This window comes from Notamacropus eugenii, chromosome 2 (assembly GCF_028372415.1).
Source record: "Notamacropus eugenii isolate mMacEug1 chromosome 2, mMacEug1.pri_v2, whole genome shotgun sequence".
Taxonomy (NCBI): domain Eukaryota; kingdom Metazoa; phylum Chordata; class Mammalia; order Diprotodontia; family Macropodidae; genus Notamacropus; species Notamacropus eugenii.
Genome location: NC_092873.1, coordinates 530940409 through 530955618, shown reverse-complemented (window position 1 = coordinate 530955618; position 15210 = coordinate 530940409). Strand labels below are relative to the sequence as shown.

General features: G+C 42.1%; 1 protein-coding gene across 7 annotated transcripts in view; it reads right to left on the bottom strand.

The window, feature by feature from the left end:
• The window catches only part of SRSF11 (serine and arginine rich splicing factor 11), a 36965-nt gene that overhangs the window by 19945 nt on the left and 1810 nt on the right, over positions 1-15210 (bottom strand). For 2 of the 7 annotated variants that reach the window (XM_072649830.1, XM_072649834.1), the window contains exons 2-4: positions 6905-7000; positions 5470-5717; positions 150-283 (exon numbers count right to left, since the gene is read on the bottom strand). In XM_072649830.1, coding sequence (XP_072505931.1) covers positions 150-283; positions 5470-5690 — 355 coding nt within the window. In that variant the 5' untranslated portion in view covers positions 5691-5717; positions 6905-7000. Of the gene's footprint in view, positions 1-149; positions 284-5469; positions 5900-6904; positions 7001-15210 lie in introns of those variants that run through there. The other 5 variants (XM_072649831.1, XM_072649833.1, XM_072649832.1 and 2 more) reach the window with 5 other exon arrangements.

Genomic DNA, 15210 nt, shown 5'->3' with positions numbered 1-15210 from the left:
GCAAAAACTACGGACCACAGTATACCAAGGGTCTCAAAATGTTAATTGCTTCGGTTTTGAACATGCTACCGTTACTCACTCTACACAACTAGACTGAGGTAGACGGTCATCGGGAGGATGGCCACAAGGCAGTGAAACAAAGCACAAACCTTCTGCATAGGGAACCACTATCAAAGCTCTGTCAACGAACACAGTGTTTGTCAGATGCTGGGCCACAACTGCTGAGTCTGGATCATGGAACTTAACAAAACAGACACGTGAGGATACTGGCAAAGGTGAATCACTAAAAAAAAGAAAGAGAGAGAGACACAACAGAGAAAATAGATTAGCTACCATAGTACTACATTATTACAAAGGAATCACAATTGGGGGCTACAAGTCAAAAGTTTCCAAATACTGTTCATAATCTAGAACACTAAATTCACGTACAGGGATTTCCAAAAGAACAAGCATGATTCTACTTTACGATTTAACAAACCAAAAGTCATTCAATCTTCCAAAATTTACTATGTATTTGTTGAAACTTTAGCTGTCTAATAAGTATTAATAACCAATATTAAGACAGACAACACAAACAAGCTCCAAATGAAACGTTCCATTTTCAATGCACCAAAGATCATGCTCCCAATAGTTGGGATGGTTTTGCTCCAGCAGGATATGAACATTCCAACAAAACTGGTTGCCTGACAAGAGAACTGAATTAATTCCCTTGGCCTGCACCTTCTAGGCTTCACATACCTACCCAATCTTCTGTATAAACCACAACGATAAAAAACAAAAGAAATTTATAGTTAAATATAAACTTGAGAGCAAATGTTATAGAGGTTTCTGCGAGAGCTGGAGATGGAGGAAAAGTGAAAAGCTCTGCTTATCAAGCTGATCTTGGTAAACTTCAGCAAGGGTGGCTTCTTTTCCTCTAGGGAGCTTATTTAAAATTTAGGGAGGGTAGCCACAGGCTTTACGTTTGACTTTCAAGCCAACAGAGCAAAAAGCCTGAAGTGATTCACATTTATACTCAAGAACTCTGAGGTTTTATCAAGTTTAAGGTGACAGTAGGTGAGTGCTCCATGTTCAAACATGATTGTGTAGCTGTTATGTGAGTAACATAAAAAAAGAGTCTCTTCTAAACTCCCACTCCAGCTGTGCTGGCTCTTTCTGTGATACTTTAAAAAAAAAAAAAATCCTAAACTTTAGAATTAATGGGAAAGCCATGATCCCTAAGCCATTAGACATTCTTCATTGTCTCTCTTTATTGTACATATTTAATCATAAACCAAAATGTCAAAATTATTTAATTTCTACTAAGTTTGCAAGTAATTCAGTAGGTATCAACTACATAAATGCTGCTGTGATAAGTCTATCTAAATGCGATGCAAGAATGTTCATGTATTTGTAAAAATGCTGGGTCAACAGACTGGAGGTGGTGGTGTGAAGAAGCTTTCATCCTTTTTTTGGTGGACAGCAGAATATACAAGGGAAAGATGTGAATCAGCAGTCGGTAAATCTCTTCAAAGGTTATAACAAGTCAAAGAACTTGGGTAGGAGAAGGGACTGGACTTGAGATTGCACTGGTATAGGGAACTCCCAGGGAAGGAAAGTGCCTCTATTGGGACCTTCAGAGAAGTTGGGAGAGCTGCCTGGAGGCAGGAAGAGGTCACTTGCCCAGAGTTACATTATGGTAGGACTTAAACCCAGGTTTTCAGGCTGGGTTCTCTACTTCTTCAGTAGAATCCCTCTAAATTACTTTCATATTTATGTTTCAATGAAGTTAGTGATCTACAGCCCCTAAAATAATTCTGACGGCTAATAGTTTTCATCTTAGAATACACTTCAGATTCCCTCTTCCTCTTAATAAAGGTCCACAGAACTTGTTTTAAGGATAATCTGTGTAGCCAGAAGGCAGGTGGATGTAGAAGCACTGGATTCAAATTGCCCACGAGAGTGAAGAAGTCACATGACCCTAAATGCCTCCGAGGATAACAGATTTGGAACTCCAAAGGATCTGGAGATCATGAAACCCAAATCATCCATTTCAGAGATACAGGAATTTGCCCCAGATAACTCAGATTCTAAACTGACATAGCTGGCATGTGAGCCAAGGTTCTGTGATATTAAATCTAGTGCTCTTTCCACTCTATCATAGTGGCAGGTTCCCCACCCCAAACTATAAAATGAATATTCTAAAGTCTAAAGCTATTTTTAAAAATTATCTTCATGCTATCCAAGATAATAAAAAACCACCAGTACTTTACCCAAATCCTCCACCTGTAGTTAATAATTACAAGGAAACAAATCCCTAAGAGCATATTTAGGGACAACATGAAAATAACTGGTATTAAAACTCTTAAGAATCAATATAAAATAAGTGATATTTACATCAATTGTAAATGTAATCTACCCTAAGAGATGATCAGAAAATGTGCTGCTGCTGCAGGTGACAACAAGCAGTCTGAACTGTATTAAAATGTAATTAGGGAATATTTAATAAATTAAAATACAGATGTTACATTTTACACTGTCGTTATGTGGTTGGCAAGGATCCTTACGTATGAATTAGGGGCCATGATTCTATTACAGTTTGACATGACTGATCTATGCAGAACAGAAATACAATAGGATGTTCCTAATTTCAAGAACACATTTATGATTTTTACAAAAGAAATGTCCTTTATCAAACATAAATGACAGAAAATATGACCACTGTTAAGTACAACCAGGAAAAGGAAATCTGGAGATGAACAATTTATCAAGTACTTATCCATTAGTGCTCAAAGCAGGGGACCTATCTGCTGGACAGGGCTATACCATCTGCACGCGTTCCTATTTAAAATATCCAATGTCCATTGCTCTGATCACTTCAGACTCTTTTGTTTTATCCCAGTTTGGGAGCATTTTCAACTGCACCCCTATTCTAGTGTAGTGAAGGAATGATAATTTCCAAAGCTGTAAGAGAGAATTCTGAAGTCCATTACAAACTTATACAACCTGAGAAACTGAGCGTCCTCCTCCTCCTTCCCCCTCATATGCGCTTTATGACAACACCACCTTTAAAACTTTACCAGGTCAAGGAGGCTGCTTTTAGTTTTGCTGCATTTACTGAACTCAAACAGCTGGTGAGTTGGAGACTCAGCCTCTCTCAAAAATGCAATCTCAATCACTTGCTTTTTAGCTAAATGATGGAATGCTAATCAGCTGTAAAAGACCCGGACACCATGCCATCAAATGACTAGACAGAACAGGAGTATTTAGCTTGGGGAACAGAGGAAAACAAACTGTGCCTCAGAGGAGGGAGGAAGATAAGGGGAGAGATCTCACGTCTGACAGTCAAGAGTTATACTTTGAATATTTTAAGGACTATCTAGAGGAAGAGGATTTTTTTTTTTTAAATTGACACCAGAGTCAAAACTAAGACAACCAAGTATTTGTAAAGAGTGCAGGACTTGGGAACCAGGAAAGCTGAGTTCAAAAAATTCTGTATCTGGCCCTTTTACTATCATTGGGACCATGGATAAGTCACTTGAACTCTGGGCCTCAGTTATTCCATCTGTAAAAATAAGGTAAAATACCATGTACCTAATACCTACATTTCAAAAGTTGGTGTAAGGCCCAAATCAAGTTCCTGTAAGGAGGTTTGCAAAATGTAAAGGGCTACATATCACTTTATATTGTTGTAAGATTTCCACCCATTTATCTGATTAGTCCTCCATCTAGAACTCGAGAGATACAGTGTTATTTGCAGTGGCAGGAAAGATAAAGATAACAAGGAGTCAGATCCAAAAACTTAAAACGTAGAGAGTCCAATCATAGTGTTTGATGTTGTCATGGGAACATATATTTATTTTTAAATTAGGAAAAGAACTCTCTCAGAATCTCAACTGAACCACCATCACCTAATGACAGCTGAAAAAAAAGGGAAAAAGCAGCTGGTTAAGAGGGGAAGGAATGGAAAACGATCTGGTAGTCAAAGAGCATCAGAACTTGTTTTCAGAATAAAGAAGTATCATTCACCAGACATTTCCTTAGCGTTCACCACGGACAAAGCGCCACGGATGGTGTTCCCAACCAATCCAACGCTGATGTATAGACTTTGATGGGATTTCCCAGCTGCACAATTCTCTAGGATACTATCCCGCTGGAACAAAAGGGGCGTGCAGTGGTGTGAACAGCGACAAAGCCCCGGCTTCTATTTTTTAAGAAAAGATGGTTCATCAAGACAGAACCTCACTCTTCAGGGACGTTATAAGGGAAGGAGAGACAAGCTGTTCTCTTCTCGCCTTTTCCAGAGGAACGTTTTCATGCTGACTGTGGCTTGTGCTTCATTTCACTGTTCATCCCACTAACATTTTAACTGTTCCAAGAAAGTGTCTTGAACATCTCAAGAAACCTTGTTTTTTTAAAGGCAGAATGACGATCGTTGTACAGCCTCTGCCGGTAATCATCTTGTCAAATAAAGGGAAGCTCCACCCCGAGGCAGCCCGTTGCTCTAACTCAGCTAGGAGCGCAGGGTCTCCAGACGGGCCGGGGTCAGGGGTCCTCGGGTCAGAACCACCCCTCCCCACTTCTGTTTCTCACCAGTGCATGGCGGAGAGCCCCAGAGACCCTGAGCTGGCATCTTATCTACGGACGGACAAATGAGCTGGGCTCCTGTTCTGCTTGTGGGTCCGGTACCGGCACCAACGAATCGTTCAGGACGGCTCAGAGAGCTCTAGGCTTCTGGATGCCCTGCTTAACCCCGGGACAGCCCTTCAGCGTCACTGCAGTCCTTGGGGAAACGGTCAAGTCTCAGACCGGCACAGGCCAGTGCTCTGCAGTGACCGGTGTGGGACAGCACGGCCACTCACGCAGCGACAGGCGCATTCCAAGCACCGCGTCCGGGGGGGCTTCTGCAGACCTCCCCCGCGGCGGGCTCCTCATCTCCCGGGGTCGGAACCCCCGTCAGCACAGCCGAGCCGGGCCGCCCCCCACCGCGGCAGGCTTCACAAGACTTGTTTAAACATGTCAAAAAGGCTCTCTCGCTGCTCCTGGCCTGGAAGTCCTACTTTTTATAACCGTCACTGACCCGCTGGGGGTCTTCTCCCAGCTTAGCTCTAGCGCAGGAGGCCCCGGGACCCCCGGTGACTCTTCAATAGCGTAACGGGGCTCTGACCGAAAACGGACCAGGCCCGAGACCCCCCCCCTGCCCCCCGCTCTAACAGGCCCCGGCCCAGGAGCGGCCCTACGCCGAGCCGACACCAGGGTTTTGTTCTCAGTCCCGGTCACCAAACGCCGCCACCCCAGAACCCGCCCCGCTCCCTCCGCAGCGATCCCCCAGGAGAACGACGGAGGGACGCCCATTGTACACGTCACTCGGGCCCCGCAGGCCGCCCCCGCCCCGGCCCCGCTCCGCCGCCGGACGCCCCACCGCGGGCCACTTCCGGGACGGAGCCACCGCCCCCTCTTCCCTCCCCCTCCCCCCCAACGGCCACTCACTCGGGCGGGAAGAGGCGCAGCTCGTCGATCTTGCCCAGGAAGCCGAAGAGGGTCCGCATCTGCTCCGAGCTGGCGCTCGGAGACACGTTCGTCACCTGGATGACCTCGGTGCCGCCGCCGCTGCCGCCCCCGGGGACGCCGCCGCCGCCCCCCGGGCCTCCGCCGCCGCTGGGCCCCGGGCCCGGGCCCGCGGCGCTGGGGACGACGGTGGGCGTGCTCATGGCGCTCTCGGGCCTCGCTCGCTCCTGCTTTAACACATCAAACACACAACAAACAGTGAGAGGAGGGAGGGGAGGGGGAGGGGAGCCCGGGGAACGAGGAGGAGGAGGAGAGCGAGGGGCCGGCGGGCCGAGGGCGGACGCGGAGAGCGGGGTCCGGCCGCGGAACGCGCGCAGGCCCAGGCACGCACAGAACAAACGGCCGCCCCCGCCCCCCCTCGCTCGGGCTGGGCCGCGGCGTCCCACAATGCCCCGCGCCGGCGCATGCGCGCCCAGCTACACCGGCGGAGTCATCGCAGTGACGTCACTGGAGAACTGGCTCAGGGCCCGGGCAGGGCCGAGGCTTCCCCCACCCGACAGGGGGCGCCACTTCTCGCGGCGCTGGGCCCCGCAGGCAGAAAACCTGGCCTGCCTCGGTTTCCCCATCCGTCAGACCGGAGTGACGGAGGCGCTGGCTAGGAGACTCCCCCCGCCATCGTCCACCCTCCAGCCCATCACCCCTAGTACGGAGCAGCCGCCCCTCCCGGGCCCGCTCCCCTCCGTCCGCGGATCCCGGCCCACCCCAGGGGCCCCTCTCTGGGGCGCTGGTCAGCACAGAGGGCTCGGAGGGGGCGGGTGAGCCCTGCACTCCCCAGCGCCGGCCTCGCTGCTGGTCAGGGCTGTCGATTAGGCGGCCCAAGCCCGGCTACACAAAGACTCGCTCCTTCCCAGCCGGGCTGCGCTCCCTTGTTCTTTGGCCCCTCGGCCTGCAGGGCCACGTGGTTCTGCTGCGCTTGTTTATTTGGTGACATGTTCCCAAGCTCATTCTAATTTCGTTCAGGCCACTGGGAAGCCCATTTGACATCTGTCTTAAATAACCTCAACGTGTAAATTTAAAGAACAGAATCTGCGTTATAACCACTTAGTATTAATCTTTCAAGATTTGTCTTAAAATAACCAAGTAGCCTGGAACACTACCTAGTGATCCAACAGCATCAGGGGCATACAAATATTCTTTGGGATTACTGAAGGACACAACTCCAGTTAACAAGCAATCTAAACACCTGGAGAGGTGGGAATGTTTTGCTTTTGTCTTTGTATTTCTACCTAGAATTTATTAGCACAATGCCAAGTGAAGGATAAATTTAATAACAAATTCACTGAATTTTGACAGATACTTGAAAATACTAAAAAATGCCAGCATCTGGACATTATAAAAACAAAAAGGCCAAACTCACCTGCTAATACACAGTTTTCATCCAAGGGAATTAATATGCAGTTCCTATCAGATACAGGGTTTTTTTTGAAGAATCCTGTGCCTTTATATGGGTGCTCTACAAATGAAAGATACAAACTATTCAGGCACAGATAGGACAGTCATGGATTTCAGCTTACCCACATTGGAGACAATTGTCTAAAGGGATTTGAAGCAAATCTACATGTTGTACCTGCTCTTTCAACTAGTGATGGAATAATATATTGTTGGCATTAGTAAGTACCTGCTGCCTGTCAGGCACTGTGCTAATTAAGCACTAGGGACACAAGTACAAAGAATGAAACAATCCTATGCACAAAGAGATCACATGTAACGGCAGAGACAACAAACACATAAAAGGAGACACGGCATAAATAGAAATATACAAATATATGCGAAGCAGTTAAATACAAGGTTATTGGAAAGGGGGGGGCACACTCCCAGCTGGGGGGATGGGGAAAGTCTTCATGCAGAAGATGCTCTTTGAGTGCCATGTTAAAGGAGAAGGAATCTAGGAGGTGGCAGTAAAGAGGGAATACGTTCCAAACACGTGGGCACAGTCAGTGCAAAGGCACAAAAGAGGGAACTGGTGTCCTGAGGGAGAAGCAGATTAGATTTTGGAGTAGGGCAGGTAGAAAGCCTCATCCAAAAAGACTGCAGAAGATCAGGGGCAGGTTATGTAGGACTTTAAAAGTGGAAACAGGAATGTATATTTTGTCCTAGAGGCAACAGGAAGCCACTGGGGCTAAGTCTAGTAGAAGAGTCACAAGGTCAGATCTATGTTTAACTAAAAGTATTTTGGCAGCTGGATGGATTGGAGTGGTATTGGTGAGAGGCCTGAAGCTGGGACCAATGAGGAGGCTGATGCAATAATCTAGGTGAGAGGTGATTGAGGCCTGCAGTAAGGTAGTAGCCACATGATTGATGGAAAGGAGAGCTGGATTGGACAGGAGAGATGTGGAGGAAACATTGACAAGATCTGCCAACAGACTGATTGTGTGGGTTGAGGGAGTGAGCTTATGAAACTGGGAGACTGAAGGGTTGGTGGTGTCTTTGACAAAAAGTTTGGAAATGAGAGTTTTTGTGGGGGAGAAACATAATGATTTCACATTTGGGATATTTGAGTTTAAGGTTAACTCCAGGATACTCAGTCTGAAACATACAATCACCAATTGGTTATGCGGGGCTGAATTCAGGGGAAGAAACTGGAGCTGAATATAGAGTTCTGGGCTGGTGTCTACACACAAAGATGTACTCGGAAAGAAGGCTTTATATGAGCAGTAAGCCTTTAATAATGTTTAACTGATGAAAGTCTATTATTTGATGTCCACTGTTATTGCAACAATCAACAAGCATTTATTAAGCACTTACTATGGAGAGATCAGGTTCTGTGATAAGGAACTAGGCAGGGGGAAAACAAAGTCCTGGGATCTCAAGCAGCCCTCATTCTAATGAGGGAGACGACAGGTAAACCACAACACAGAAGATATATGGAGTGTAAATGCAACGTAATTACAAATCCAGGCAGACTGGACTAAGAAAGGCTTGCACAAACTAGAATCTGAGTGAAGGAAGTTTGAAAGGCACTCCAGGTGTAGGGAAGCCAGAGCAGAGATACAGAAGCAGATGGAGGGTTCTGTGTTGTGAAGTGACTGTATTTCATTTTAGCCATGTTTTTAGTAGAAATATGCAGAGCAATGAGAAAGTATCTAACACTTCTTTTCAGACCTGTCGATAAAACAAATTTCTCTTGATTCCTCAGACGTAAAATTGTATTTTGAAGTCTGCTAAGGTTTTCCTTCCTTATTCCCTCAAAATTTAAATGAGGTACTTAGCACCAGCAGAACCCAAAGCTCAATGGCTACGGAAGTCCTCTTCAAATACCAGGACTTGTTTGTGTTCCAAAACAACATGGCCGAACCTTTGCTTCTTGGTTTCCTCCTCCCTTCTACCCCACGTGTCTACATGAGGTGCAAAGGGCAAGAGGTCTTTATTTTGAACCTAACATAGAATGTAAAAAAATAGTATGGGACTCATTTGGGTGTTGTCATTTCTGCCCACACCCTATAAGTATGGGCTTATTTTCACTGCCAAGGTATTTTTAAGCCAGCGTGTAGAATTACACCCAAAATTTTCTGGAAATTAATCTTCTATGTAACTCTTCCAATTTTGTTTTCAATCTGTGGCTATGGAGTACCAGGGGTAACAATAAGTTAGTGGAGGAAGCCTTGACCCAAGTCCTTACTAATACTGTGACCTTTAAAAAAATGTATATCCCTAATTAAAATGTTTCTTGGATGAAATCTGAGTTTAAACAGGACCATCTGAAAACAGTTTTATGAGTAAAAAAAAAAAAAAGATGCCATACTATTCTTATATGCATTTAACTTTTATTCTATTCTCTAAAAAAATTCATGTCTTTTAGGAGGATGAAAATGATTTTAAGAAATTTTTTTAAACATATAACACCGAGATGGTAAGGGCTCCGAAGCCAATCCCACGTGATTGTGGCACCATAAAGTAGACAGCAGGTACCTTGGGGGGCTAGCTTTTTGTTCTATTATGAATAAATTTTTTTTTGGGGGGGGAGGAAGAGTCAAATAGTCATTCAACCATTACCTATTAAACATCTACTATGTATGTGCAATAATTACCCTTATAAAGAAGCAAAGGTAAGGAAATCTCTTCCCTACTGTTTTATATTCAGGTACTGCCTGACTTGAAAGGATTTATGGAAATCCTGGACGGAAAAATATGATGTGCTTTTTTCATTTTTGTTTCCAAGATGATGGTCTGAAAATCTAAAACGATATGCCTGAATAGGCATTTCATATTGGGCACTCTGGTCTAAACCTACCATTAAAAAATTAAAATGTATGTAAGAGTAAACATTAAGATGGCAGGCTCGAAAGGTTGACTACCAAAGAAAATATTTTTTCAAGTTATCATCTCATTCATACAAATGAGCATTCCAAAGGAACATATTCAAACCATTTGAACTGCAATACTAAAATGAATAAAGCAACCTAACAATTTCTCAAATTTGTTTTAAAATTAAGTCACTCAAATTATTTTAAATGTCAATATGAAAACCAATCATTTCAAATTAATATGACTCTTAAGATACTGCCAATTTCCTCTAAGTAACGAGGGGTTTATAATTTTATTAATTTTCACTGATGGGAAATGGAATGGAATGGTATTTTGAGTAAGCCTCTAACAGAAAAATCTTTAACCCTTCTGGTTATGGGCCTTTTAAGCAGCCTTAGTGCTATTCAAGGACCCCTTCACAATTCAAGGTTAGTTAACTGCATGTTAGTTACCTAAATGAAATAATTAGGATCGCAAAGGAAAACAAATTGTATTGCACCATAGTTACAATATTTTTAGAACAAATTCATGGAACCAAGGATAAGAATTATTGCTTGAATACAATCAGGTTAAATGTTGAGAATATGAAAAGCTCTCACTAGCTATCATTTTGACCTTTAAAGGCTTAGACTACTACCAACATATTCATTTTCATGTTTAATGAAAACAAAACCTTCCGCTGAATGCTACTTGTGCATGTGACCATTCAGAATAAGTATAATGTGATTTAGCTTAGAGTAGGGGGATATTTCATGGTCTTGATTCAAAGAAGCTGTTAAAATACTAGGGCCTATCTATTACTTCAGTACCTAGTACTAACTGCTAAAGAAAATACTGGCCCTTATGATCAAAATAGAAGGGCATTTCTCAAAATGTCCAAGGCCCAAACAACCAAAGTTTACATAACAATTTTATCCACCAAAGCAAATCCTCATTTCAGAGAATTTTGAAACTCTTAATATCCCTTTGTTTTCTTTGGGCTTTCACCTCCTCTAGTCCCCATGAAATGTAGCTCAGGGTTGGCTTCAAGTAATAATTAACTCTGATTAGAGGTTTACTCTAAGTCCTAACTAGGGAACAGAGGGGGTGGGGAACAACAACAACAAGAACAACAAGAACAACAACAACAACATAAAGAAAAAGAAAACGAGGGTGCTTAAAAGCAAAAAAGAAAGGCCCCTGGCAGCTAAGGAAAAAGTCAACTATACATTTTTGAAAAGCCTGAGCTCGTCAACTTGGTTTGAATTCCAAAATTTATTCAGATGTCAATTAGTTTTTATGCATGTTCCTCCAGGGCCAATAATAAAATGCTTAATTTTTAAAAATCACTTTCATCATTTGCAGGATAAAAGAAAGCTCTTGTAGGGATTCCCCCTCCAAATCCAGATATCCTTTACAGCACAGATGCCAAACTCATGCCAGCCAAACTCAGGAATGCAGCCAGAACCAGATAAAAAAATGTAAGTGGGACGTGTTTTAACAAAATAACAAAAACTACAATACAACATAGATAATAATGCTAATTTGTGGTTTTCTAAGTCAATATTCACCTTGCTGGGATCCGTTTCTATCTGACTTTGACACCACCACTTTAGATTAATTTCTAAGTAAAATTAGAGAGTACAGAAATTCTAATGCTAATATTATGTCATACTGCATAATGCCACAACTTTTTAATCCAGAGAGAAAGTTTTATGTTTAGAGGCAGTGTTATAAATTTTTGCCCTTAATTTTGTTTTGTGGATATCAACATGACCAAAAAACAGCGGAACTGTACTGTGACTTCTCTATCCCCAAATCATGTTTTGTGGTCTAATTTTTTAATAAATTTAAATTTTTAACTCTTTAAATTTTTAAAATTTGTGTGAGACCTCTTTTCTGAAGAGAACTACATTTTTAGTCTTAGAAAATAAGAAACCTGCATTACGACCACAAAACGCTATATAAACATGAGTATTGGCTGTTGGACAGTTCAAGGGGAAACATTTTCAGCAATATATCATAATGACTAGTTTTTAAGACTAAACGAAGTAGTTTTTATTTTTTTAAGACAGTACCATCCATGAAAAATATGGTTATGTGAATAACCTAATCATAAAATCTTTTGGGGGTAATGAAAACCCCCAAATTACACAGGCCCAGGATTTACCATGCCGGCTCCCATGCGGATCCTAACCACTATCCTTTTAGGCCCTGATGCACAGGCTGGTGTGCACTCCTCTCTTTCATCCCTTGTAGCCAGTCAATCAAAGCCAAGGTCAGTCATTTTGTCTCCACAATCTTCCCATCCTTCCCTTCTCTTCCTCACCCTCAAGGGCACAACCCAGGGCCAGGCCCTCATCAACTCTTGGCCAGACTGCCAGGGCTGATTCTAATTGCCTTAGTCCAGGCCTGGTCCATTACTCCTGGGGGTAGGGGGGTGAGTGTGGCTCCGCTTCCTCAAAGATAAATTTTTCACTAGGTGGCCCCAACCTCACATCCTTCACCTTCAGGGCTGCCCAGGGGGGCCAATCTAGTCTACTTTTTCTCCTTGAGGCAGGACATTCTATCTCCCACCTCAGGGCACTTGCCTAAAATGCTCCCACAAAATTCTAATGGTAGAGATCTCTGGGTACTCTCAAAAGACCATCTCCTCCAAGACGCTGTTCCTGAAAACTTGATCCCTTCAATTAAATTGCCCAAATATTCATGTCCTGTGTGCACTTTGTACTTAGTTATATGTTCCTGCGTGTGTTCAACACGAAGTAAGTTTGGTTTTGCATTGGCACAGTGCCCCCATGGTTGTAATGGGGTGTTTAATAAATGTCTAGACTAAATTTCCTTGCTGCCCCAACAACTCTTTTTCAACTGGACAATACCCCAACAAACTTTTGATTCTCTAACCAAAAGCTTGTTTTCACCTTCAAATAATTTTCATTTTATTAAGTTCTATTTTTCATCTTCAGTCAAGTGGAAAAGAATTAGTGGGCAGCAGATAACAGAAAATGCCAAGGCTGATGGGATTTTTCCCCACCGCATCTTTTTTATGGTGGAAAGAGTTTGGATAGAGCCTCTTAAGCAGACCTGGAAGAACATCTGAAATGTCTGAGGGACAACTACAGTCTTGCAGAGCAGCCGACTTGTTTATCAACTGAAAAAGTATAAATGCAACAAGCGGACTAGTATTCTTACAAGGCCACAGAAAAGAATTTGGCTTTGTTGGCAAGGGCGTGTTTCAGGGAAAAACTATAGAAGAAGTAGCAGCTCTACAGTCTCCCCTTGAGGCTGCAAGTAAGAATGTGTCAATACTTGTTGCTACGATACAAATAAGACACTTAGGGAGTTAAACAGATGCTTTTTTAAAGGCAGATTATCTGTACAGACCAAAAAAAAAAAGAGGGATTTAATCTGAATTTTTACTGAACAACTTTTTTTGTAAAATGAGAAACTGGGGACCCAGCTACGAATATAACTTTTGAAAAAGAAAACACACAAAAAAATTTGTTCTCTTCATGGTTTCATTTTCAGTTCGGGTTCATTTAAAGCAAAGATTCTCAAACTTTTTTTTTCATCAGGGTCTCTTTATGATCTTAATTTGTTTAGGTGGGTTGGTTGTCTACAATATTTATAAACCATGCCAAAAATTAAAACTAAGTAGTGAGGCAGGATGTCACAATTAGAAAGCCCAGGAGTGAGGAAGGCCTGGCTTCCACAGACTGGGTGACCCTAGGCAAATCATTTAACCTATCCTCCAGGCAGCTCTCTCAAGACTGGTTATGATGGAAAAATGAAAGAGAGGGTCTTCTTTGGTAGAGACGCCCTTATCTGGAAGCTTCCTATACCAAGGAAACAGCAAGTCCAGTCCTTAGCCTAAAAAGTATATGTGAACGTGAAACAAAACTTTTAATGTTATATACGTATGTATTATAATTATGTATCATTAAACACAAATTAACAACCCTCATCAAGATGGGAATTATATCTGATCATTATTACAAAAAAATGTTAAAATGTGCCAAATGATTTACTTTTTAAAAGTTAATTGAGAAAGGTAAAGAAATATTTCACGTTATGATGCCAGTTTTCGTGTTTACTGCCTCCTCCTCCAAGTCAAATCAAGTTTGTCCTCCAGACTTTGGAAACAATGGCATATGCTTGGGTGGGAAACTAGTTCAAGGGGGATTAAAGGGTTTTTCTTTTTTTTAAATGGAAATATTAACAATGTTGTTAGCAGTAAAACTATTTTAACAAATGTCTCCAAATGTGGTTACTGACAAATACAGTTACATTTTAACGTGTTACAGTTAAGAGCTGTATCTAGAATGCTTCTGACATTTTTTCTATGGTGAAATGGAACAGTAATTTTAATTTATTGGCAGAAAGAAAACAAAAGCACAAAAATCAAAACATTCGAATGTGATTGCTGAAGAAATCTGTGAAGTCTCTATTCCCCACAAATATTAATGTTTCGAAATTTTGTTATTAATGACGGATTTTAAACCTGTTTTGGTTTTAAATGTTAACAGAAACTACAATGTCTATATTGAAAAGATGCCTTTAAACAACTAATGACGCACCAAGATGCCACATCCACGTGTGCTTCCCTCCATTATTAGTTGTTAGAAAAAAGAGAGGTCCAGGAAATGTGTCGAACGCACAGTCCCGCTTCAACACTCCCAGAGTGAAGCCCCAAACAGTAAGATGTTACTTGGGAAATATTTAACAAAAGAAATATAAATACAACAAAACGCACAGTACATTTTAAAAAGCAGGAGAACTTTTGTCCTGTCTCCCCCTCCCCTTCCTATTTGAGTTTGACACCGCAGTGCTAGGAAGATTGTATGCAAAGTTGGAAAAAAAAGTTCACATAAGGCTGGGCAGAGATAGTTTTTTGTCCTAAGTTCAGTTTCATTAAAAAAAAAAAAAGTCAGACCAAGATGATTATCATCATCATCATCATCATCATCATCATCATCATCATTTTGCCAAGTAACTGTTAAGGCACAGAAGGAACATAATGATGAAATTTACAACTGTGTTGAAGTCTTTTAAACAAAATTTGGAATAATAATTTAAAAAAAGACTGCAAACTGACAGCACTCTGACACTGAGATAACTGCTGTCAGTGTACCTGTTTCACTAAATAAAGCTGCAAGCTGACTGGCTGTAAAAACTTCCATCAACTCATAAAAATTGTGGTAGTTTTTCTATTATTAATTTAGCCGAATGATCTCTGCATACCTGATTCCCAACCCATTATTCTGGTAAAACATTACTTTAAAAAGTACAACCAGTAAAAACTTAGAACCATCAGTCCACATTTTCCATTTTCTGCCATCAATCAGCAAGCATTTTAAAAAATGCCTACAAAGGTGTGAGGCACCATGCGGAGGTGCCAAGCTTAGGGATTTCACTGGTACAGACAAGAATCTTCACTGC